At 45.6% G+C, this 24,635-nt stretch overlaps 1 protein-coding gene across 1 annotated transcript in view; it reads left to right on the top strand.

Annotated features, from left to right (window-relative positions):
* Positions 1–24,635, top strand: part of LOC123481699 (actin-binding LIM protein 3-like) — a 61,318-nt gene that overhangs the window by 29,001 nt on the left and 7,682 nt on the right. The window contains exons 3-6 of the mRNA XM_045206441.1: positions 10,672–10,855; positions 21,718–21,833; positions 23,730–23,856; positions 23,967–24,060. Coding sequence (XP_045062376.1) covers positions 10,672–10,855; positions 21,718–21,833; positions 23,730–23,856; positions 23,967–24,060 — 521 coding nt within the window. The remainder of the gene's footprint in view (positions 1–10,671; positions 10,856–21,717; positions 21,834–23,729; positions 23,857–23,966; positions 24,061–24,635) is intronic.

Below are 24,635 nucleotides of genomic sequence, written 5' to 3'. Positions count from 1 at the left end.
CTTTGTCGTGCCCTTTTCACGACTGTCTTGGTGTGTTTGGACCATCATAGTTTGTTGGTGATGTGGACACCAAGGAACTTGAAGCTCTCAACCTGTTCCACTACAGCCCTGTCGATGAGAATGGGGGCGTGCTCAGTCCTCTTTTTTTCCCTGTAGTCCATGATCATCTCCTTTGTCTTGGTCACGTTGAGGGAGAGGTTGTTATCCTGGCACCACACGGCCAGGTCTCTGACCTCCTCCATATACGCTGTCTCATCGTTGTCGGTGATCAGGCCTACCACTGTTGTGTCGTCGGCGAACTTATTGATGGTGTTGGAGTCGTCCCTGGACATGCAGTCATGGGTGAACAGGGAGTACAGGAGGGGACTGAGCACGCACCCCTGAGGGGCCCCCGTGTTGATGATCAGCGTGGCAGATGTGTTGTTACCTACCCTTACTACCTGGGGGCGGCCCGTCAGAAGTCCAGGATCCAGTTGCAGAGGGAGGTGTTTAGTCCCAGGATCCTTAGCTTAGTGATGAGCTTTGAGGGCACTATGGTGTTGAACGCTGAGCTGTAGTCAACGAATAGCATTCTCAAGTAGGTGTTCCTCTTGTCCAGGTGGGAAAGGGCAGTGTAGAGTGCAATAGAGATTGCATCATCTGTGTATCTGCGGTATGCAAATTGGAGTGGGTCTAGGGTTTCTGGGATAATGGTGTTGATGTGAGCCATGACCAGCCTTTCAAAGCACTTCATGGCTACAGACGTCAGTGCTACGGGTCGGTAGTCAATTAGGCAGGTTATCTTAGTGTCCTTGGGCATGGGGACTATGGTGGTCTGCTTGAAACATGTTGGTATTACAGACTCAGTCAGGGACATGTTGAAAATGTTGGTGAAGACACTTGCCAATTGGTCAGCACATGCTCGGAGTACACGTCCTGGTAATCCGTCTGGCCCTGCGGCCTTGTGAATGTTGACCTGCTTAAAAGTCTTAGTCACATCGGCTACGGAGAGCGTGATCACATAGTCATCCAGAACAGCTGGTGCTCTCATGCATGCTTCAGTGTTGCTTGCCTCGAAGAGAGCATAGAAGTGGTTTAGCTCGTCTGGAAGTCTTGTGTCACTGGGCAGCTCGTGGCTGTGCTTCCCTTTGTAGTCTGTAATAGTTTTCAAGCCTGCTACATCCGATGAGCGTCAGAGCCGGTGTAGTACGATTCAATCTTAGTCCTGTATTGACTCTTTGCCTGTTTGATGGTTCGTCGGAGGGCATAGCGGGATTTCTTAGAAGCGTCCGGGTTAGAGTCCCGCTCCTTGAAAGCGGCAGCTCTACCCTTTAGCTCAGTGCGGATGTTGCCTGTAATCCATGGCTTCTGGTTGGGGTATGTACGTACGGTCACTGTGGGGACGACGTCATCGATGCACTTATTGATGAAGCCAGTGACTGATGTGGTGTACTCCTTTATGCTCTCCGAAGAATCCCGGAACATGTTCCAGTCTGTGCTAGCAAAACAGTCCTGTAGCTTAGCATCTGCGTCATCTTACCACTTTTTTATTAACCGAGTCACTGGTGCTTCCTGCTTTAGTATTTGCTTATAAGCAGGAATCAGGAGGATAGAGTTATGGTCAGATTTGCCAAATGGAGGGCGAGGGAGAGCTTTGCTAGGCGGCGCGTGAGTTACAAGTTTGGATAAGCAAATGTACTATTACTATTAGCCTACTATTAGAAATGTGATTAGTAGATTGGATAGTCATAATTTGGGCTAATAATATAACTCAATCACAGCTCACAAAAAAGACAGTTCAATGCATGGCTGAGTGCCTATAGCATAGAGCAGGGGTAGGCAACCCTGTTCCTGGAGTGCCACAGGTACTGCACAATTTTGTTCCAACTAGCTAATTGATCAGTTCAATGATTGCCTAAATTCAACACACCTGGTCTTCCAGCTCGGTTAAATCAAAAACATGTGCCTGTGGCCCTCCAGGACCAGGGTTGCCTACCCCTCAGGTAGAGGCCTGGGTTATAGGCTATATCAGATACGTTTCTTCTTTCTTTGTACGGGAAAAACACATTTTATACAATTCTGCTACACTTTATATGGCTGGAGACGTTAGCAGAATCTTTTTTAATATGACAAATTACAGAGTATCCTACTCTGTTAAAACTGACAAACAGATCAATAAAAACAGCGTTGTCCATATAATAGGCCTACGAGAAGGGGAGACACAAATATAATATGACGTCCATCTAAACTGGAGGAGGAAATTATTGTCCTAAAACAAACATTCAAATGGCACTGTCCCAACAATTAGAATGTTGATACCTAAAAGACAGTCGTTTCATTGTCTTCTCTTTACAACAATAGCCAATTGCTTGCCAAACTATTTTTTTCCACGATTGAATTTTGCCTGGCTGGGTCTCTTTTCACTGACAGTCATAACTCAACAATCATTTATTTGGTATTTGCCCCGAGCACTGCCCTTTCCTTCCGACTGTAGGCAATGCTATTTAAAACTTTTTTTTTTGGTTAGGGGAAGCTGATGATCATCTGTGGCCAAATCATGCTTTAATAGCCTATTTTGAATGATTTTATTTATTTCTGTATAGACAGGAGTAAGCTAATTAGGCTATATCATTTGGGCAATTTAATTAAATTTACTTTAGGGAAAGCTTCCCCTAGCCTTATGAGCCTATGTCAATCTACTATCCCCCATAGTAGAAAAGTTTACATATCCTATTGGTCAGCTTGTCGAGAAAGAGATAGCCTATTCCAAACAGACTCTGGGACAGTTGTGGGACGATAGATCCCAAATTCATACGACCAGTAGGCCTAGGCTACATCACAAAAACTTTTAAAAACAATGAGTCTGATGCAACAAATCAGAACGTTTAGCTTAATATGTTGATTAACTATTATCTCTTCACATTATTACTGCAGTAGGCTACGTGTGAATGTGCCTTTTGCTATCGGACAATGAAAGAAAGTTGAAACCCAATAGAACATGAGAGAAATAGGCTACTGGTTTCAATGGCATATGGAAGTCTGTATAAAATAATTGCCTCCATGGATATGGTTGGATGTTGCCTAGGCTACTTTGAAGGAAGGTAAAACATTCCTCATAATATGTAGTAAAACATTCAGGTTTCAAATAATTAAGTAGCTATATGTTTTCAAAATGCATACTGCCTCCAGCTAATTGCAAAGTGGTGTGTGATGCGCTGATGAAACCTGCCTTCCCTTGCCTATGCATTTGAATGGAAAGCGCGCTTCATTTACATTTTAGTCATTTAGCAGACGCTCTTATCCAGAGTGACTTACAGTTAGTGAGTGCATACATTTTCATACTGGCCCCCCGTGGGAAACGAACCCACAACCTTGGCGTTGCAAGCGCCATGCTCTACCAACTGAGCTACAGGGGACTCAATTACCAGTTGAGAAATAAAAATAGTAGCTATTTTTAATCATGGCCAAAAAAACGATTTTTAACACACGATTGCATTTAGAATTGTTGTGCAATGGTTGGGCTTATAAAAACGCTGTCTGACAGATTTTCTGCTCAAAAACTCTGTATCTGTGTGCTCTGCGTGGGTGATAAATAAGATACATAACCACACGTAGAAATGTAATTCCACTAAATTATGCAAATTAACCCATAGAACGATAAGCATGTCTGGTCAAATGTATTTACATCAACTGGAAAGGCTAAAAAGCATTATTTCGCAATGGGATTTTTTAATTTTCCCGGACAATTGGCCGGTGGCTATTTTATTTATCGGCTTGTCTATTTTTTTTACGGCCAAAGGCCGGCTATTACCGGCTAACTGAAACCGAGGATGCACGTATTAACACACACACACACACTAAGGATGATATGTGGTATTGTATTACTGGTAATGGTAGCACACTGTGTATCGTGGCCTAATGACACACTGACCACATTTTCCTTTCATTGCTAAAGTGGCACTCTCCCATTCCAGCACAGCTACCAGGCATTGCAGTGGTCTAAATGCATGTTCCATATGGACAGCTCCTTAGGGAGACACACACTCAAGCAAGCAAGCGTTAGGTTCCAAAACCATACAAATCTTCTGTCAGCAATTTTCTGAGTCAAAACAGATTTCTACAATGTCCAGAGTATCAGGACTACTGTAAGAGGTTGCCTGTATCTGTTTGTCTCTGGTAAAACTTCCCTTAGAGAAAGGAACAGGTTTAAAGGGTCAAGGAAGGATCATGGAAGCTTTTCTTACAGGTGGGTTCTGTAGAATGCCAGACCAGATCAAACCTGTCCAGACCAGTTTATGACTCATCTTCTATCTGTAACCTTCAGGGCTCATCACACTCTCTCTTAGCCGTTGGCGCTAACAGCACACTATGATAATCTACCTTGGTTGTTCTCTGTGTGTGGAGGGGAAAGAGAGGGAGAGAGGGAGCTAGATGGAGAGAGGGAGATAGATGGAGAAAGATGGAGGAAGGGAGAGAGATGGAGCGAGGGAGATAGATGGAGAGAGGGAGATGGAGGGAGATATATGGAGAGAGGGACATTTTTTTACATTTTAGTCATTTAGCAGACGCTCTTATCCAGAGCGGCATACATTTTTTATATATATGGCGAGAGATTGATAGAGGGGGTATATGGGAAGAGAGGGGGATAGAGAGAGTGAAACAGAGAGAAAAGAATGAGAGAGAGAGATGTGAGTTAGAGGGGATGGGAGCTTCCCGTAGCTATAGCAACCACTGCCACGCTGCTCCAATCACCACGCTAATGTGTGGTTGCTAGGGAGACATTGTGAGATTCCAGGGAGACGAGTTTAGGCAGCAGTGGTTTTCCCTCCAGACGCTGTTGGATTTAGGATAGAAGACGGCTTGTGTCTCAAATAGCACCCTATTCCCTATATTGTGCTCTGGTTAAAAGTAGTGCACTATTTAGGGAATACTGTTTAATTTGGGATGAAAACAGGGCTTTTCTGCATCTCCTAAAGGATCGCTGCTTGAGGGGATAAACACACACATCCGCCCTGCCTATTGTCTCCCTTTGTGTGTGTGTGTGTGTGTGTGTGTGTGTGTGTGTAGCTCTGTAAGTGGGAGATTCTCTGACATGCCAAGGGTTTGATCTGTGACGGCTGTAGGATCATAAAACAGAACCCCCGCTATGCACACACACACACACTCACCCAGTCATGTCTCATACGTTTCAACAGTGTTTATTAGTTGATGATGTGTTCTGTGTGAGTAGCATAAACTTCTCCTTAGTCGCTGATCTAAGGTCAGTTTTAGTCTTTTCCTCCCTAGTGACTATGGTTAGGGTTTAGGATTTATGTTTGTGTATTCTTAATGAGGGTTCCCTCTGTTCCCTCTGTATGGCTGAGTAAGACGTCTTGTCTGCTCATCATCAAATTGAGTCTTTGCTGTGTTTTGTCCACAAGCAGCTTAGATAGGTCTGACTGCCTGAGATCTGGAGAGACTTGCTCAAATTCACTGTTTTACCCAGGAGTCTTCATTAACCCATAAAGGATTTAACTAAGAGTCTATCCCTCCCTGCTCTCTCTCTCTCTCTCTCGCTCTCTCTTTTTCTTTCTCTCTCTTTCTCTCAATTCAATTCAATTTAAGGGGCTTTATTGGCATGGGAAACATATGTTTACATTGCCAATGCAAGTGCTCTCTCTCTCTCTTGCCCTCCATCCCTCCAGCCCTATCTCTTGGCTCTGTCTGTAACAGTACATTCATTACAGCTGAAGTGTTTCCCGAAGGTTCAGAAGGCAAGGAAAGAGAGGATGAGAGGAATAGAGGAGGGACGGGGGAGGGAGAGAATGGGGGAGTTGGAGAAAGTGGAGATGAGGAGGAGAGTGGTTAAGGAACACAGAGTGGAACATGTAGGGGCATAGAGGGATGGAGGATGAAGGAGGGGAGGTGGAGGTGGAGACAGCCCTGGTCTAGCCCAGTGTAGGGAGAACAGATGTGGGGTGAAGTTGGGAGGACCTCCCCTGCTGTATCCTGTCCCTGGAGGTAGTCATACATGCTCCTTACAGCACCAATGCCCTTGCCCTCGATGTGTTTGTGTGTGTGTGTGTGTGTGTGTGTGTGTGTGTGTGTGTGCATGTTTGTTTGTGTGTGTGTGTGCATGTTTGTTTGTTTGTGTGTGTGTATGAGTTTGTGTGTGTGTGTGCGTGTGTGTGTGTGTGTGCCATTGTCCCAGCCAGCAGCCTTACACTCAGGCTTGGTGTATTAGCATAGTGTTAACAGTAGCAGTAAAACAATTAGAATGTGTGTGTGTCCCAAACGACACCCTATTCCCTATGTAGTGCACTACTACTGGGCCTGGGGCAGGGTCCTGGTCAAAAGTAGTGCACTATATACAGGGCCATTTGGGACACAGCCTGTAGCTACAGTAGTATGGCTAACATACGAGAGAGCGAGAGAGAGAGAGAGAGAGAGAGAGAGAGAGAAGAGAGAGAGAGAGAGAGAGAGAGAGAGAGAGAGAGAGAGAGAGAGAGAGAGAGAGAGAGAGAGAGAGAGAGAGAGAGAGAGAGAGAGAGAGAGAGAGAGAGAGAGAGAGAGAGAGAGAGAGAGAGAGAGAGAGAGAGAGAGAGAGAGAGAGAGAGAGAGAGAGAGAGAGAGAAAATCTGAAGTCAAATGTCTACTGTTTGCTGATGATCTGGTGCTTCTGTCACCAACCAAGGAGGGCCTACAGCAGCACCTAGATCTTCTGCACAGATTCTGTCAGACCTGGGCCCTGACAGTACATCTCAGTAAGACAAAAATAATGGTGTTCCAAAAAATGTCCAGTTGCCAGGACCACAAATACAAATTCCATCTAGACACCGTTGCCCTTGAGCACACAAAAAACGATACATACCTCGGCCCAAACATCAGCGCCACAGGTAACTTCCACAAAGCTGTGAACGATCTGAGAGACAAGGCAAGAAGGGCCTTCTATGCCATCAAAAGGAACATAAAATTTGACATACCAATTAGGATCTGGCTAAAAATACTTGAATCAGTTATAGAACCCATTGCCCTTTATGGTTGTGAGGTCTGGGGTCCGCTCACCAACCAAGAATTCACAAAATGGGACAAACACCAAATTGAGACTCTGCATGCAGAATTCTGCAAAAACATCCTCTGTGTACAACGTAAAACACCAAATAATGCATGCAGAGCAGAATTAGGCCAATACCCGCTAATTATCAAAATCCAGAAAAGAGCCATTAAATTCTATAACCACTTAAAAGGAAGCGATTCCCAAACCTTCCATAACAAAACCATCACCTACAGAGAGATGAACTTGGAGAAGGGTCCCCTAAGTAAGCTGGTCCTGGGGCTCTGTTCACAAACACAAACAGACCCCACAGAGCCCCAGGACAACAACAACAACAACAACAACAACAACAACACAATTAGACCTAACTAAATCATGAGAAAACAAAAAGAGAATTACTTGACACATTGGAAAGAACAAACAAAAAAACAGAGGAAACTAGAATGCTATTTGGCCCCAAACAGAGAGTACACAGTGGCAGAATACCTGATCACTGTGACTGACCCAAACTTAAGGAAAGCTTTGACTATGTACAGACTCAGTGAGCATAGCCTTGCTATTGAGAATGGCCGCCGTAGGCAGACCTGGCTCTCAAGAGAAGACAGGCTATGTGCACACTGCCCACAAAATGAGGTGGAAACTGAGCTGCACTTCCTAACCTCCTGCCAAATGTATGACCATATTAGAGACACATATTTCCCTCAGATTACAGCGATCCACAAAGAATTCGAAAACAAACCCAATTTTGATAAACTCCCTTATCTACTGGGTGAAAAACCACAGTGTGCCATCACAGCTGCAAGATTTGTGACCTGTTGCCACAAGAAAAGGGCAACCAGTGAAGAACAAACACCATTGTAAATACAACCCATATTTATGTTTATTTATTTTCCCATTTGTACTTTAACTATTTGCACATTGTTACAACACTGTATATATACATAATATGACATTTGAAATGTCTTTATTCTTTTGAAACTTCTGAGTGTAATGTTTACTGTTTTATATTTATTGTTTATTTCACTTTTGTTTACTATCTACTTCACTTGCTTTGGCAATGTTAACATACGTTTCCCATGCCAATAAAGCCATTGAATTAGAGAGAGAGAGAGAGAGAGAGAGAGAGAGAGAGAGCGAGAGAGAGAGAGAGAGAGAGAGAGAGAGAGAGAGAGAGAGAGAGAGAGAGAGAGAGAGAGAGAGAGAGAGAGAGAGAGAGAGAGAGAGAGAGAGAGAGAGAGAGAGAGAGAGAGAGAGAGAGAGAGAGAGAGAGAGAGAGAGAGAGAGAGAGAGAGAGAGAGAGATTTCTGTATGGCAAAATGTGTAGAATTGCAGGAAATAAGCTGTAAAGCTGCACATTTTTCTCTATGCCCCATGGCAAAATGAGTAGAATTGTATGACATTTGTTATAAGATTTGCGGCATTCTTGCTTTAAAACCGCAACATTTTCTCTATGCCTCGTGGCAAAATGTGTAGAATTGCAGGAAATTAACGTTTTCTCTCCGCTCTCAAGTGGAGGGCCGCTAAAATGGTTTGCTTGCATGGTGGGTACGCAGACCCGCGAGCCACTGTGGCCCCCCATGATGAGTTCCCCATCAAAGTTGCCCATCCCTGGTCTAACACAATGCTACAGCCTTTCACAGACCATGTGGTCCTGATTAGAAGTAGTAAAAAAGCAGTTACCCAGAGCTTTCTTCATGGGCCAAGCCATATATCTGCCCTGCCCTGTCAGGGTTAGGCACAGAACAACACACCACATCCCAGCCCTGAACTGCCCTAGTCTATGACACACGCAGCAGTGGATATTTTCACCGTGTAGAGACCCCACTGTTATTTCCTGGTAACTAAGAGAGATTTGGGAACACAAAATGCTGCAGCACCACCTCAGCCTTTAGAATGGGATGCCACTGTCTCTAGGGCAACCACGGAAGGTTCATGGCTCCTATGGCAACCGGGGGAAAGGGGACGTCCCTGCCCAGCACATCCAACCAATGGTCACTCACCACATAGGGTAACAATGTGATTACCAAGAACAGGTGGACCTTTCACCAATCCCACCTACCCTACAGCTGCGTCCCAAATGGCACCCTATTCCTTATATAGTGCGCTACTTTTGATGGGCCCTGGTCAAAAGTAGTGCACTATATAGGGAATAAGGTATCAAAAGTAATGCGAATATTGCATTGTGAAAGGCAGATACTTAAATTGAATGCAAATTGAAAGAGTGATTTGGTGCAGTGAACAAGATACTTTGTGAATGTGTTTGTTGTACTCAGTCAATTGAAAATGATGATCTGTTTAGATTTTTGTGCTTAGAGTTGTGAAAATGTACCACATACTTGCACCAAAGTGATTGAAAAAATATGTAACCAATCGGAATGAATGCCTGAACCTAACCCTATTGTTTCTGTTTTAACCCGTATCCCAAACCATAACCATTAACAATACACAGAGAGAGAGAGAGAGAGAGAGAGAGAGAGAGAGAGAGAGATTCACTGATCTGATTTAAACGTATTGATCCTCTGGGTTTGCTGACTCCCACTGTGTGTGTGTGTGACCTTTAGAAGGCCCACTGACCTTTTAGGAACCTCGCCCACTAGAGTTAATAGAGTTTCTCTCTTCACTTGACCTTACAGACAAATAGCTGTTGAGAATATCAACTCTGTTTACTATAGCAACCCACACATGTAGTCTCTCTCTTTCTCCATTCCTCTGTTTCTCCCTCTCCTTATCTTTCTCCTCTCTCCCTCTTTCTCTCTCTCACTCTCTCTCTCTTCTCCTATCTCTCTCTCTCTTCTCGTGGAGAACTCGGTGGTGTGTGATGAAATGTAGGAAAAGGCCTTTTGTTCCGTCTCATTTATCTATACTGAAGGAGTCTCTGGATCTTCTGGAGAAAAATAGTTTTCCACAGTCTTTATTTTCACATCACAGCAAACTGTTAGCCGAGTGTCCACAAACTATATACCCGACACCCAGAAACACACGCACGCAAGTAGGCACGCACCACAGGAGGCTGGTGGCACCTTAATTGGGGAGGATGGGCTCGTGGTAATGGCTGGAGTGGAATAGTGGAATGGTATCAAATACATCAAACGCATGGTTTGATGCCATTCCATTTGCTCCGTTCCAGCCATTATTATGAGCCGTCCTCCCCTCAGCAGCCTCCACTAATACACACACACACACACACTATGTTTATGTCTGCCTGTCTGTAATGAGGGTGGGGTGTTCTGGAGAAGCTGGGAGGAGGAAACCTAATGAAACCCAACAAAGTTCCTCTCTGTTAAAACAACCACCAAACAACCATCTGAGCTCCCCATAAAACATGAATTGGATAATTTCGAACAGTTTACTGTGAACGTGGGGCAGATGTGACCAACTGGGTCCAAACCCGGTATATAGACTAGATTTGCCACCAAAGCTAAAACCGAGGAATTACTGTAGCTTGGTGCAATCAGTTTTGTGTCTCGTTTTTTCTGTGGTTGTTCATGTAGAATAGTTTGAGTGTTCAGTCTTTAACCTAATCCACAATCTCTCTCTCTCTTTCTCTTTCTTTCTTTCTCTCTCTCTTTCTCTCTTTCCTCTTCCCCCTCGCTCTCTTTCTCTCTCTCCCCCCTCTCTGTCTCTCTCTCTTCCCCCATTCTCCCCCCATCTCTCTCCAGTGTGTGGGTGTGACCTTGCTAGATCTGGGTTCTTTCAGAAGAGTGGTGAGTACATCTGTACGTCAGACTACCAGCGTCTGTACGGGATGCGCTGTGACCGCTGTGATGGATTCATCACCGGGGAAGTGGTCTCCGCTCTGGGGAGGACCTACCACCCTACCTGCTTCGTCTGCAGTGTTTGCAGGTACACACACGCACACACATCCACCAACGCACACACACGCATGCACGCACACACACATTCTCTCTCCCTAACATGCATACTGTACACACGCTCTCAAACACACACACACACACAAGCACACTTCTCCTGATTGATCAATGTGATCAAGTGAAACAGTGAGGGTGAGCTCTTTTGTAGTTAGCTCTGTCTTGCGTTTCAGTGAACTGGTGTTTTGAAAATGCAGCAGAGATGTTGGGAGACAGAGACAGAGAGCGTGCTGTCAGAGTAGGACAGAAATAGCAGCGCTGCGTTTGTGGCCAGAGTATCGCAGCTTCCATTAAATATGTAGAGTAAAAGTTGAAAGCGCAGAGCAAGGCTGACGGTGCAGAGAGACTGGAGGAAGAGACACACGCAGGTAACAGCAAAGTCACACACACACACTCCTCAAGTCTACTACTCCTCAAGTCTACTGCTCCTCAAGTCTACTGCTCTAGTCTACTGCTCCTCCAGTCTACTACTCCTCTAGTCTACTCCTCTAGTCTACTACTCCTCTAGTCTACTACTCTAGTCTACTACTCCTCTAGTCTACTACTCTAGTCTACTACTACTCTAGTCTACTACTCTAGTCTACTACTCCTCTAGTCTACTACTCCTCTAGTCTACTGCTCCTCTAGTCTACTACTCTAGTCTACTACTCCTCTAGTCTACTACTCCTCTAGTCTACTACTCCTCCAGTCTACTACTCTAGTCTACTACTCCTCAAGTCTACTACTCCTCTAGTCTACTGCTCCTCCAGTCTACTACTCTAGTCTACTACTCCTCTAGTCTACTACTCCTCTAGTCTACTACTCCCTCTAGTCTACTGCTCCTCTAGTCTACTACTCCTCTAGTCTACTGCTCCTCAAGTCTACTGCTCTAGTCTACTACTCCTCTAGTCTACTGCTCCTCTAGTCTACTACTCTAGTCTACTACTCCTCTAGTCTACTACTCTAGTCTACTACTCCTCTAGTCTACTACACTAGTCTACTACTCCTCTAGTCTACTACTCTAGTCTACTACTCCTCTAGTCTACTACTCCTCTAGTCTACTACTCCTCTAGACTACTACTCCTCTAGTCTACTACTCCTCTAGTCTACTGCTCATCTAGTCTACTACTCCTCTAGTCTACTGCTCCTCTAGTCTACTACTCCTCTAGTCTACTACTCTAGTCTACTACTCCTCTAGTCTACTACTCCTCTAGTCTACTGCTCCTCTAGTCTACTACTCCTCTAGTCTACTACTCTAGTCTACTACTCCTCTAGTCTACTACTCCTCCTAGTATACTGCTCCTCTAGTCTACTACTCCTCTAGTCTACTCCTCTAGTCTACTCCTCTAGTCTACTACTCCTCTAGTCTACTGCTCCTATAGTCTACTGCTCTAGTCTACTACTCCTCTAGTCTACTACTCCTCTAGTCTACTCCTCTAGTCTACTACTCTAGTCTACTACTCCTCTAGTCTACTACTCCTCTAGTCTACTACTCCTCTAGTCTACTGCTCCTCTAGTCTACTACTCCTCTAGTCTACTGCTCCTCTAGTCTACTACTCCTCTAGTCTACTACTCCTCTAGTCTACTACTCTAGTCTACTACTCCTCTAGTCTACTACTCCTCTAGTCTACTGCTCCTCTAGTCTACTACTCCTCTAGTCTACTCCTCTAGTCTACTCCTCTAGTCTACTGCTCCTCTAGTCTACTACTCTAGTCTACTACTCCTCTAGTCTACTGCTCCTCTAGTCTACTGCTCCTCTAGTCTACTACTCCTCTAGTCTACTCCTCTAGTCTACTCCTCTAGTCTACTCCTCTAGTCTACTACTCCTCTAGTCTACTACTCTAGTCTACTACTCCTCTAGTCTACTACTCCTCTAGTCTACTGCTCCTCTAGTCTACTACTCTAGTCTACTACTCCTCTAGTCTACTACTCCTCTAGTCTACTCCTCTAGTCTACTGCTCCTCTAGTCTACTGCTCCTCTAGTCTACTACTCTAGTCTACTACTCCTCTAGTCTACTACTCCTCTAGTCTACTACTCCTCTAGTCTACTGCTCCTCTAGTCTACTACTCTAGTCTACTACTCCTCTAGTCTACTACTCCTCTAGTCTACGGCTCCTCTAGTCTACTACTCTAGTCTACTACTCCTCTAGTCTACTACTCCTCTAGTCTACTACTCCTCCAGTCTACTACTCTAGTCTACTACTCCTCAAGTCTACTACTCCTCTAGTCTACTGCTCCTCCAGTCTACTACTCTAGTCTACTACTCCTCTAGTCTACTACTCCTCTAGTCTACTACTCCTCTAGTCTACTGCTCCTCTAGTCTACTACTCCTCTAGTCTACTGCTCCTCAAGTCTACTGCTCTAGTCTACTACTCCTCTAGTCTACTGCTCCTCTAGTCTACTACTCTAGTCTACTACTCCTCTAGTCTACTACTCTAGTCTACTACTCCTCTAGTCTACTACACTAGTCTACTACTCCTCTAGTCTACTACTCTAGTCTACTACTCCTCTAGTCTACTACTCCTCTAGTCTACTACTCCTCTAGACTACTACTCCTCTAGTCTACTACTCCTCTAGTCTACTGCTCCTCTAGTCTACTACTCCTCTAGTCTACTGCTCCTCTAGTCTACTACTCCTCTAGTCTACTACTCTAGTCTACTACTCCTCTAGTCTACTACTCCTCTAGTATACTGCTCCTCTAGTCTACTACTCCTCTAGTCTACTCCTCTAGTCTACTCCTCTAGTCTACTACTCCTCTAGTCTACTGCTCCTAAAGTCTACTGCTCTAGTCTACTACTCCTCTAGTCTACTACTCCTCTAGTCTACTCCTCTAGTCTACTACTCTAGTCTACTACTCCTCTAGTCTACTACTCCTCTAGTCTACTACTCCTCTAGTCTACTGCTCCTCTAGTCTACTACTCCTCTAGTCTACTGCTCCTCTAGTCTACTACTCCTCTAGTCTACTACTCCTCTAGTCTACTACTCTGTTCACTCTAGTCTACTACTCCTCTAGTCTACTGCTCCTCTAGTCTACTACTCCTCTAGTCTACTCCTCTAGTCTACTCCTCTAGTCTACTGCTCCTCTAGTCTACTACTCTAGTCTACTACTCCTCTAGTCTACTGCTCCTCTAGTCTACTGCTCTTCTAGTCTACTACTCCTCTAGTCTACTCCTCTAGTCTACTCCTCTAGTCTACTCCTCTAGTCTACTACTCCTCTAGTCTACTACTCTAGTCTACTACTCCTCTAGTCTACTACTCCTCTAGTCTACTGCTCCTCTAGTCTACTACTCTAGTCTACTACTCCTCTAGTCTACTACTCCTCTAGTCTACTCCTCTAGTCTACTGCTCCTCTAGTCTACTGCTCCTCTAGTCTACTACTCTAGTCTACTACTCCTCTAGTCTACTACTCCTCTAGTCTACTACTCCTCTAGTCTACTGCTCCTCTAGTCTACTACTCTAGTCTACTACTCCTCTAGTCTACTACTCCTCTAGTCTACTGCTCCTCTAGTCTACTACTCTAGTCTACTACTACTCTAGTCTACTACTCCTCTAGTCTACTACTCCTCCAGTCTACTACTCTAGTCTACTACTCCTCAAGTCTACTACTCCTCTAGTCTACTGCTCCTCCAGTCTACTACTCTAGTCTACTACTCCTCTAGTCTACTACTCCTCTAGTCTACTACTCCTCTAGTCTACTGCTCCTCTAGTCTACTACTCCTCTAGTCTACTGCTCCTCAAGTCTACTGCTCTAGTCTACTACTCCTCTAGTCTACTGCTCCTCTAGTCTACTACTCTAGTCTACTACTCCTCTAGTCTACTACTCTAGTCTACTACTCCTCTAGTCTACTACACTAGTCTACTACTCCTCTAGTCTACTACTCTAGTCTACTACTCCTCTAGTCTACTACTCCTCTAGTCTACTACTCCTCTAGACTACTACTCCTCTAGTCTACTACTCCTCTAGTCTACTGCTCCTCTAGTCTACTACTCCTCTAGTCTACTGCTCCTCTAGTCTACTACTCCTCTAGTCTACTACTCTAGTCTACTACTCCTCTAGTCTACTACTCCTCTAGTATACTGCTCCTCTAGTCTACTACTCCTCTAGTCTACTCCTCTAGTCTACTCCTCTAGTCTACTACTCCTCTAGTCTACTGCTCCTAAAGTCTACTGCTCTAGTCTACTACTCCTCTAGTCTACTACTCCTCTAGTCTACTCCTCTAGTCTACTACTCTAGTCTACTACTCCTCTAGTCTACTACTCCTCTAGTCTACTACTCCTCTAGTCTACTGCTCCTCTAGTCTACTACTCCTCTAGTCTACTGCTCCTCTAGTCTACTACTCCTCTAGTCTACTACTCCTCTAGTCTACTACTCTAGTCTACTACTCCTCTAGTCTACTACTCCTCTAGTCTACTGCTCCTCTAGTCTACTACTCCTCTAGTCTACTCCTCTAGTCTACTCCTCTAGTCTACTGCTCCTCTAGTCTACTACTCTAGTCTACTACTCCTCTAGTCTACTGCTCCTCTAGTCTACTGCTCCTCTAGTCTACTACTCCTCTAGTCTACTCCTCTAGTCTACTCCTCTAGTCTACTACTCCTCTAGTCTACTACTCTAGTCTACTACTCCTCTAGTCTACTACTCCTCTAGTCTACTGCTCCTCTAGTCTACTACTCCTCTAGTCTACTCCTCTAGTCTACTCCTCTAGTCTACTGCTCCTCTAGTCTACTACTCTAGTCTACTACTCCTCTAGTCTACTGCTCCTCTAGTCTACTGCTCCTCTAGTCTACTACTCCTCTAGTCTACTCCTCTAGTCTACTCCTCTAGTCTACTACTCCTCTAGTCTACTGCTCCTCTAGTCTACTACTCCTCTAGTCTACTCCTCTAGTCTACTGCTCCTCTAGTCTACTCCTCTAGTCTACTCCTCTAGTCTACTCCTCTAGTCTACTGCTCCTCTAGTCTACTACTCCTCTAGTCTACTGCTCCTCTAGTCTACTACTCCTCAAGTCTACTACTCCTCTAGTCTACTGCTCCTCTAGTATACTACTCCTCAAGTCTACTGCCCCTCTAGTCTACTGCTCCTCTAGTCTACTACTCCTCTAGTCTACTACTCTAGTCTACTACTCCTCTAGTCTACTACTCCTCAAGTCTACTACTCCTCAAGTCTACTACTCCTCTAGTCTACTCCTCTAGTCTACTACTCCTCTAGTCTACTACTCCTGTAGTCTACTCCTCTAGTCTACTGCTCCTCTAGTCTACTACTCCTCAAGTCTACTACTCCTCTAGTCTACTACTCCTGTAGTCTACTACTCTAGTCTACTACTCCTCTAGTCTACTCCTCAAGTCTACTGCTCCTCAAGTCTACTACTCTAGTCTACTCCTCCTCTAGTCTACTACTCTAGTCTACTACTCCTCTAGTCCACTACTCCTCTAGTCTACTACTACTCTAGTCTACTACTCCTCTAGTCTACTGCTCCTCTAGTCTACTACTCCTCTAGTCTACTACTCCTCTAGTCTACTCCTCTAGTCTACTCCTCTAGTCTACTCCTCTAGTCTACTCCTCTAGTCTACTACTCCTCTAGTCTACTCCTCTAGTCTACTACTCCTCTAGTCTACTACCCCTCTAGTCTACTGCTCCTCAAGTCTACTGCTCTAGTTTACTGCTCCTCCAGTCTACTCCTCTAGTCTACTACTCCTCTAGTCTACTCCTCTAGTCTACTACTCCTCTAGTCTACTACTCCTCTAGTCTACTCCTCTAGTCTACTCCTCTAGTCTACTGCTCCTCAAGTCTACTGCTCTAGTTTACTGCTCCTCCAGTCTACTCCTCTAGTCTACTACTCCTCTAGTCTACTCCTCTAGTCTACTCCTCCTCTAGTCTACTACTCCTCTAGTCTACTCCTCTAGTCTACTACTCCTCTAGTCTACTACTCCTCTAGTATACTCCTCTAGTCTACTTCTCCTGTAGTGTACTCCTCTAGTCTACTACTCCTCTAGTCTACTGCTCCTCTAGTCTACTCCTCTAGTCTACTGCTCCTCTAGTCTACTCCTCTAGTCTACTACTCTAGTCTACTACTGCTCTAGTCTACTATTCCTCTAGTCTACTACTCCTCTAGTGTACTCCTCTAGTCTACTCCTCTAGTCTACCACTCCTCTAGTCTACTACTCCTCTAGTCTACTACTCCTCTAGTCTACTACTCCTCTAGTCTACTCCTCTAGTCTACTCCTCTAGTCTACTACTCCTTTAGTCTACTACTCCTGTAGTCTACTACTACTCTAGTCTACTCCTCTAGTCTACTCCTCTAGTCTACTACTCCTCTAGTCTACTACTCCTCTAGTCTACTCCTCCAGTCTACTACTCCTCTAGTCTACTACTCCTCTAGTCTACTACTCCTCTAGTCTACTCCTCTAGTCTACTACTCCTCTAGTCTACTACTCCTCTAGTCTACTCCCTCTAGTCTACCTACCCCTCCTAGTCTACTACTCCTCCTAGTCTACTCCTCCTCTAGTCTACTACTCCTCTAGTCTACTGCTCCTCTAGTCTACTACTCCTCTAGTCTACTGCTCCTCTAGTCTACTACTCTAGTCTACTCCTCTAGTCTACTACTCCTCTAGTCTACTACTCCTCTAGTCTACTTCTCCTCTAGTTACTACTCTAATCTACTACTCCTCTCGTCTACTCCTCCTAGTCTACTCCTCTATTCTACAACCCCGACTACTATTCCTCTAGTCTACTTTCTCCTCTAGTCTACTCCTCTAGTCTACTCCTCTAGTCTACTACTCCTCTTCTTATCCTCAAGTCTACTACTCCTCTTCTCTACTCCTCTATCTCTACTCCTCCATCTACTACTCCTAGTCTACTACTCCTCAAGTCTACCACTCCTCCTAGTCTACTACTCCTCTCAGTCTACTGCTCCTCCCATCTATACTCTAGTCTATTTCTCCCTCAAGTCTACTACTCCCTCTAGTCTACTACTCCTCCAGTCTACTACTCTATCTTACTCCTCAAGTCTACTACTCCTCTAGTCTACTCTCCTCTCTTCTTCTCTACTACTCTTTACTACTCCTCAAGTCTACTCTCCTCTAGTCTCACTACTCTTCAAGTCTCTACTCCTCCCTATCTACTACTCCTCCAGTCTACTACTCTAGTCTACTACTCCTCAAGTCTACTACTCCTCTAGTCTACTGCTCCTCTAGTCTAGCCCTCCAGTCTACTACTCCTCTAGTCTACTCCTCTAGTCTACTCCTCTAGTCTACTACTCATCTAGTCTACTACTCCTCTAGTCTACTCCTCTAGTCTGCTACTCTAGTCTACTGCTCCTCTAGTCTAGTCCTCTAGTCTACTACTCCTCTAGTCTACTACTCTAGTCTACTACTCCTCAAGTCTACTACTCCTCTAGTCTACTACTCCTCTAGTCTACTACTCCTCTAGTCTACTCCTCTAGTCTACTCCTCTAATCTACTACTCCTCTAGTCTACTATTCCTCTAGTCTACTACTCCTCTAGTCTACTATTCCTCTAGTCTACTACTACTCTAGTCTACTACTCCTCTAATCTACTACTCCTCTAGTCTACTACTCCTCTAGTCTACTAATCCTCTAGTCTACTCCTCTAGTCTACTCCTATAGTCTACTACTCCTCTAGTCTACTACTCCTCTAGTTTACTACTCCTCTAGTCTACTAATCTTCTAGTCTACTACTCCTCTAGTTTACTACTCCTCTAGTCTACTACTCCTCTAGTCTACTACTCCTCTAGTCTACTACTCCTCTAGTCTACTACTCCTCTTGTCTACTGCTCCTCTAGTCTACTACTCCTCTAGTCTACTACTCCTCTAGTCTACTACTCATCTAGTCTACTACTCCTCTAGTCTACTCCTCTAGTCTACTACTCCTCTAGTCTACTCCTCTAGTCTACTCCTCCTCTAGTCTACTACTCCTCTAGTCTACTCCTCTAGTCTATTGCTCCTCAAGTCTACTGCTCTAGTCTACTGCTCCTCCAGTCTACTACTCTAGTCTACTACTCCTCAAGTATACTCCTCTAGTCTACTGCTCCTCTAGTCTACTCCTCTAGTCTACTCCTCCTCTAGTCTACTACTCCTCTAGTCTACTCCTCTAGTCTACTCCTCTAGTCTACTCCTCTAGTCTACTACTCCTCTTATCTACTCCTCTAGTCTACTGCTCCTCTAGTCTACTACTCCTCTAGTCTACTGCTCCTCAAGTCTACTGCTCTAGTCTACTGCTCCTCCAGTCTACTACTCTAGTCTACTACTCCTCAAGTATACTCCTCTAGTCTACTGCTCCTCTAGTCTACTCCTCTAGTCTACTCCTCCTCTAGTCTACTACTCCTCTAGTCTACTCCTCCTCTAGTCTACTACTCCTCTAGTCTACTCCTCTAGTCTACTCATCTAGTCTACTCCTCTAGTCTACTACTCTAGTCTACTACTCCTCTATTCTACTCCTCTAGTCTATTACTCCTCTAGTCTACTCCTCTAGTCTATTCCTCCTCTAGTCTACTACTCCTCTAGTCTACTCCTCTAGTCTACTACTCCTCTAGTCTACTACTCCTCTAGTCTACTGCTCCTCAAGTCTACTGCTCTAGTTTACTGCTCCTCCAGTCTACTCCTCTAGTCTACTACTCCTCTAGTCTACTCCTCTAGTCTACTACTCCTCTAGTCTACTCCTCTAGTCTACTACTCCTCTAGTCTACTACTCCTCTAGTCTACTACTCCTCTAGTCTACTGCTCCTCAAGTCTACTGCTCTAGTTTACTGCTCCTCCAGTCTACTCCTCTAGTCTACTACTCCTCTAGTCTACTCCTCTAGTCTACTACTCCTCTAGTCTACTACTCCTCTAGTCTACTCCTCTAGTCTACTACTCCTCTAGTCTACTACTCCTCTAGTCTACTCCTCTAGTCTACTACTCCTCTAGTCTACTGCTCCTCTAGTCTACTCCTCTAGTCTACTGCTCCTCTAGTCTACTCCTCTAGTCTACTACTCTAGTCTACTACTCCTTTAGTCTACTATTCCTCTAGTCTACTACTCCTCTAGTGTACTCCTCTAGTCTACTCCTCTAGTCTACCACTCCTCTAGTCTACTACTCCTCTAGTCTACTACTCCTCTAGTCTACTCCTCTAGTCTACTCCTCTTGTCTACTCTTCTAGTCTACTACTCCTCTAGTCTACTACTCCTCTAGTCTACTCCTCTAGTCTACTCCTCTAGTCTACTACTCCTCTAGTCTACTACTCCTCTAGTCTACTACTCCTCTAGTCTACTCCTCTAGTCTACTCCTCTAGTCTACTACTCCTCTAGTCTACTATTCCTCTAGTCTACTACTCCTCTAGTCTACTCCTCTAGTCTACTGCTCCTCTAGTCTACTACTCTAGTCTACTCCTCTAGTCTACTACTCTAGTCTACTTCTCCACTAGTCTACTCCTCTAGTCTACTACTCTAGTCTACTACTCTTCTAGTCTACTCCTCTAGTCTACTACTCTTGTCTACTACTCCTCTAGTCTACTACTCTAGTCTACTACTCCTCTAGTCTACTACTCTAGTCTACTACTCTAGTCTACTTCTCCTCTAGTCTACTCCTCTAGTCTACTACTACTCTAGTCTACTACTCTAGTCTACTACTCCTCTAGTCTACTCCTCTAGTCTACTACTCTAGTCTACTACTCCTCAAGTCTACTGCTCCTCTGGTCTACTGCTCCTCTGGTCTACTCCTCTAGTCTACTACTCCTCTAGTCTACTGCTCCTCTAGTCTACTACTCTAGTCTACTACTCCTCAAGTCTACTGCTCCTCTAGTCTGCTACTCCTCTAGTCTACTACTCCTGTAGTCTACTCCTTTAGTCTACTACTCTTGTAGTCTACTACTCCTCTAGTCTACTACTCCTCTAGTCTACTATTCCTCTAGTCTACTATTCCACTAGTCTACTACTCCTTTAGTCTACTCCTTTAGTCTACTACTCTTGTAGTCTACTACTCCTGTAGTCTACTCCTCTAGTCTACTACTCCTCTAGTCTACTCTCCTCTAGTCTACTACTCCTGTCGTCTACTACTCCTCTAGTCTACTACTCTAGTCTACTACTCCTCTAGTCTACTACTCTAGTCTACTACTCCTCTAGTCTACTCCTCTAGTCTACTACTCCTGTAGTCTATTACTCCTCTAGTCTACTACTATAGTCTACTCCTCTAGTCTACTCCTCTAGTCTACTCCTCTAGTCTACTCCTCTAGTCTACTACTCCTCTAGTCTACTACTCTAGTCTACTACTCCTCTAGTCTACTACTCCTGTAGTCTATTACTCCTCTAGTCTACTACTATAGTCTACTCCTCTAGTGTACTACTCCTCTAGTCTACTACTCCTCTAGTTTACTACTAACAACATCAGCTATCTCAAAGCATCAAACGATGGTCTCCAGACACGCTAGAAAGCACACTAACATTCTGTAGGCCATCCAAATACAACCAAAGATAATTTCTCCTCTCTCACATCAAATATTCATTCCCAACTTACACCCACACACTCAGTGTTCTCTGGTTAAATTAAGGGGTTATTCCCACATGAATCAAAATCTGGGCTTCATAGGCTTTTGAGTTCATTTTCCTCAGTCACAGTGAAACCAGTTTGTTTAGAGTTGTGTGTGTGTGTGTGTGTGTGTGTGTGTGTGTGTGTGTGTGTGTGTTTGTGTGTGTGTGTGTGTGTGTCCTCATCCCAGCATGGCGTGAGAGCGTTGGTTGTGCAGTGATGAGGACAATGACCAGGTTTTACCAGCTGTAGTGTCTCCCCTGGGCGCAGTGTGTGTACGTGTGTGAATGTGTATGTGTACGCTAGTGTGTGTTTAATCAGTGTGTATCTTCCCCCATGCAGGAAGCCGTTCCCTATCGGAGACAGAGTGACGTTCAGTGGAAAGGACTGTGTGTGTCAGCAGTGTTCTCACACACTCGTCACCTCCAACGAACCAATCAAGATCCACGGACCCAGCCGTAAGTCCCGCCCTCTTGACCTCGTGACTTTGAACTAGAGGTCTTCAAGGGTCCAAAAAGTTGGACCAGTTCCGAAATGGACCTGGGGCTTTCCCACCCGGACCCGATATGAATATATATATTTTTTATATAGAGACCCTTTCCGAACGGACCCGAGGACAACTAGACCCGTTCCGTATAGACCTGGTCGGATCCAGACCTGGTCCTAGTGAGGGAAGCAGCAGAAAAGTCATTTTTTAGGCTACTTTATTAACCGGAGCTGATAAAGCGCGAGAGGAGGGAGAGAGAGGTGCCGCTCTAGCAGGCAGGGGAGGGGCTGTACTGTGAACGAGTGACATGGGGAGCAGGGAAGAGGAAGGGAGAGACGAGAGACAGCAACCAACCAAGCAGACTCGCTCTATAGTAGAATAATATCTGCCATAGCTAGGTTATTGATCATCAAATATGATTACGTAGTACCTGTCTTGACTGTATCAAACCGTAGCGGGAAGCTAGTTAAGCTAGCTTGCTACACGTGCCATGCTTCACTCTGGTGAAAAGGAGCAGCATAAATTATACAATGTCTCTCTCTATCTACTGGAGCAGTCACGTTCGGATCTGTACGGTCCCTTCCGGACAAGTCAGTTAAAATTACACATACCCGAGACCCGTGACAATCATATCAGATCCGACCCAGACATGTAACATTAATTAGAATTCTGGATCCGGACCCGCTCGGGTCCCGGATCGGGTCTCGGGTATTCGGGTACTGGTGGATCCGTGAAGAACTCTACTTGGAACCAATCTAGAACTAACCCCTAGACCACACCACTTTAGGAAGACACAGTCAAGAACCAACCCCTAGACCACACCCCTTTATGGTGACCCAATAAAGAATCAACCCCAAGACCACATCCCTTTAGGAGGACACACTCTAAACCAACCCCTAGACCACATCCCTTTAGGAGGACACACTCTAAACCAACCCCAAGACCACATCCCTTTAGGAGGACACACTCTAAACCAACCCCTAGACGACATCCCTTTAGGAGGACACACTCTAAACTAACCCCTAGACCACATCCCTTTAGGAGGACACACTCTAAACCAACCCCAAGACCACATGCCCTGTAGGAGGACACACTCTAAACTAACCCCTAGACCACATCCCTTTAGGAGGACACATTCTAAACTAACCCCTAGACCACATCCCTTTAGGAGGACACACTCTAAACCAACCCCTAGACCACATCCCTTTAGGAGGACACATTCTAAACCAACCCCAAGACCACATCCCTTTAGGAGGACACATTCTAAACCAACCCCTAGACCACATCCCTTTAGGAGGACACACTCTAAACCAACCCCTAGACCACATCCCTGTAGGAGTCTGCAGGTATAGGGCTGATACACTGAGTTGACACAGGCGTTGTTGGGTTGAATAGATACATTAGCCCCTCAGGTTTGTCCTTTTTTCTCACCCCCCTAATTCTCACCCATTCTCTTCGCCTCGTTCCCCCTCCCCTCCCCTCCCCTCCCCTCCCCTCCCTCCCTCCCCTCCTCCCCTCCCCTCCCCTCCCTCCTCATCCCCCTCTCTCCCCCTCTCTTCACCCTCTCACCCCCTTCCTTCCTCTCCCCACCTCCTCCCTCCCTCTCCCCATCTCCCCTTCCTCTCCCCTCCCCTCCCTCCCTCCCCCTCTCTCCCGCTTCCCCCCTCCTCCATCTCCTCCTCCCTCCTTCCCCCTCTCTGCCTCTCCCCCTTTTCTATCCCTCCCCCATCCCTATCCCTCTCCCCCTCCTACCTCTCCCACATCCCCCCTCTCTCTCCCTCTCCCCTCCCTCCTCTTCCCCCACCTCTCCCCCTCCCTCTCCCTCTACCCATCTCCCCCTCCCTCCCCCTCCTCCCTCTCTCTCCAGACTGTTCAGGGTGTGGAGAGGATATAAAACAGGGACAGTCTCTGCTGGCGTTGGAGAAACAGTGGCATGTCAGCTGCTTCAAGTGTCACACCTGCAACATGGTCCTCACTGGAGAGTACATCAGCAAGTCAGTACACACACAAACAGACACACCACACACATACAAAGAGACAGACACATGTACACACTCACACCTTTGATTGTAATTTTGTATGTGTTTAACCCTTTGTGTTTCAGGGACAACGTGCCGTACTGTGAGTCCGATTATCACGCCCAGTTTGGGATTAAGTGTGAGACGTGCAGCAGATACATCAGTGGACGGGTACTGGAGGTGAGCTCTGACACACACCTATGTTGTCCTCTGTGGCCCTCTCCTCTCCTCCTCTCCTCTCCTCCTCTCCTCCTCTCCTCTCCTCTCCTCTCCTTACCTCTCCTCTCGTCCTCTCACCTCTTCTCTCCTCCTCTCCTCCTCTCCTCTCACCTCTCCTCACTTCACCTCTCCTCCTCTCACCTTTCCTCTCCTCCTCTCACCTCTCCTCTCCTCTCCTCTCCTCTCCTCTCCTCTCCTCTCCTCTCCTCTCCTCTCCTCTCCTCTCCTACTCTCACATCTCCTCTCCTCTCCTCTCCTCTCCTCACCTTTCCTCTCCTCCTCTCACCTCTCCTCACCTCTACTACTCTCACCTCTCCTCCCTTCTCCTCCTCTCACCTCTCCTCTCCTACTCTCACCTCTCCTCTCCTCTTCTCCTCTCACCTCTCCTCTCCTCTCCTCTTCTCACCTCTCCTCACCTCTCCTCTCCTCTCCTCTCCTAATCTCACCTCTCCTCTCTTCTCCTCCTGTCTCCTCTCCTCTCCTCTCCTCTCCTCTCCCTCTCCTCTCCTCTCCTCTCCTCTCCTCTCCTCTCCTCT

The sequence above is a fragment of the Coregonus clupeaformis genome, chromosome 3 (assembly GCF_020615455.1).
Source record: "Coregonus clupeaformis isolate EN_2021a chromosome 3, ASM2061545v1, whole genome shotgun sequence".
NCBI lineage: Eukaryota > Metazoa > Chordata > Actinopteri > Salmoniformes > Salmonidae > Coregonus > Coregonus clupeaformis.
Note: the sequence above shows the minus strand (reverse complement) of the source record. Positions and strands in the feature narration are given on the sequence as shown.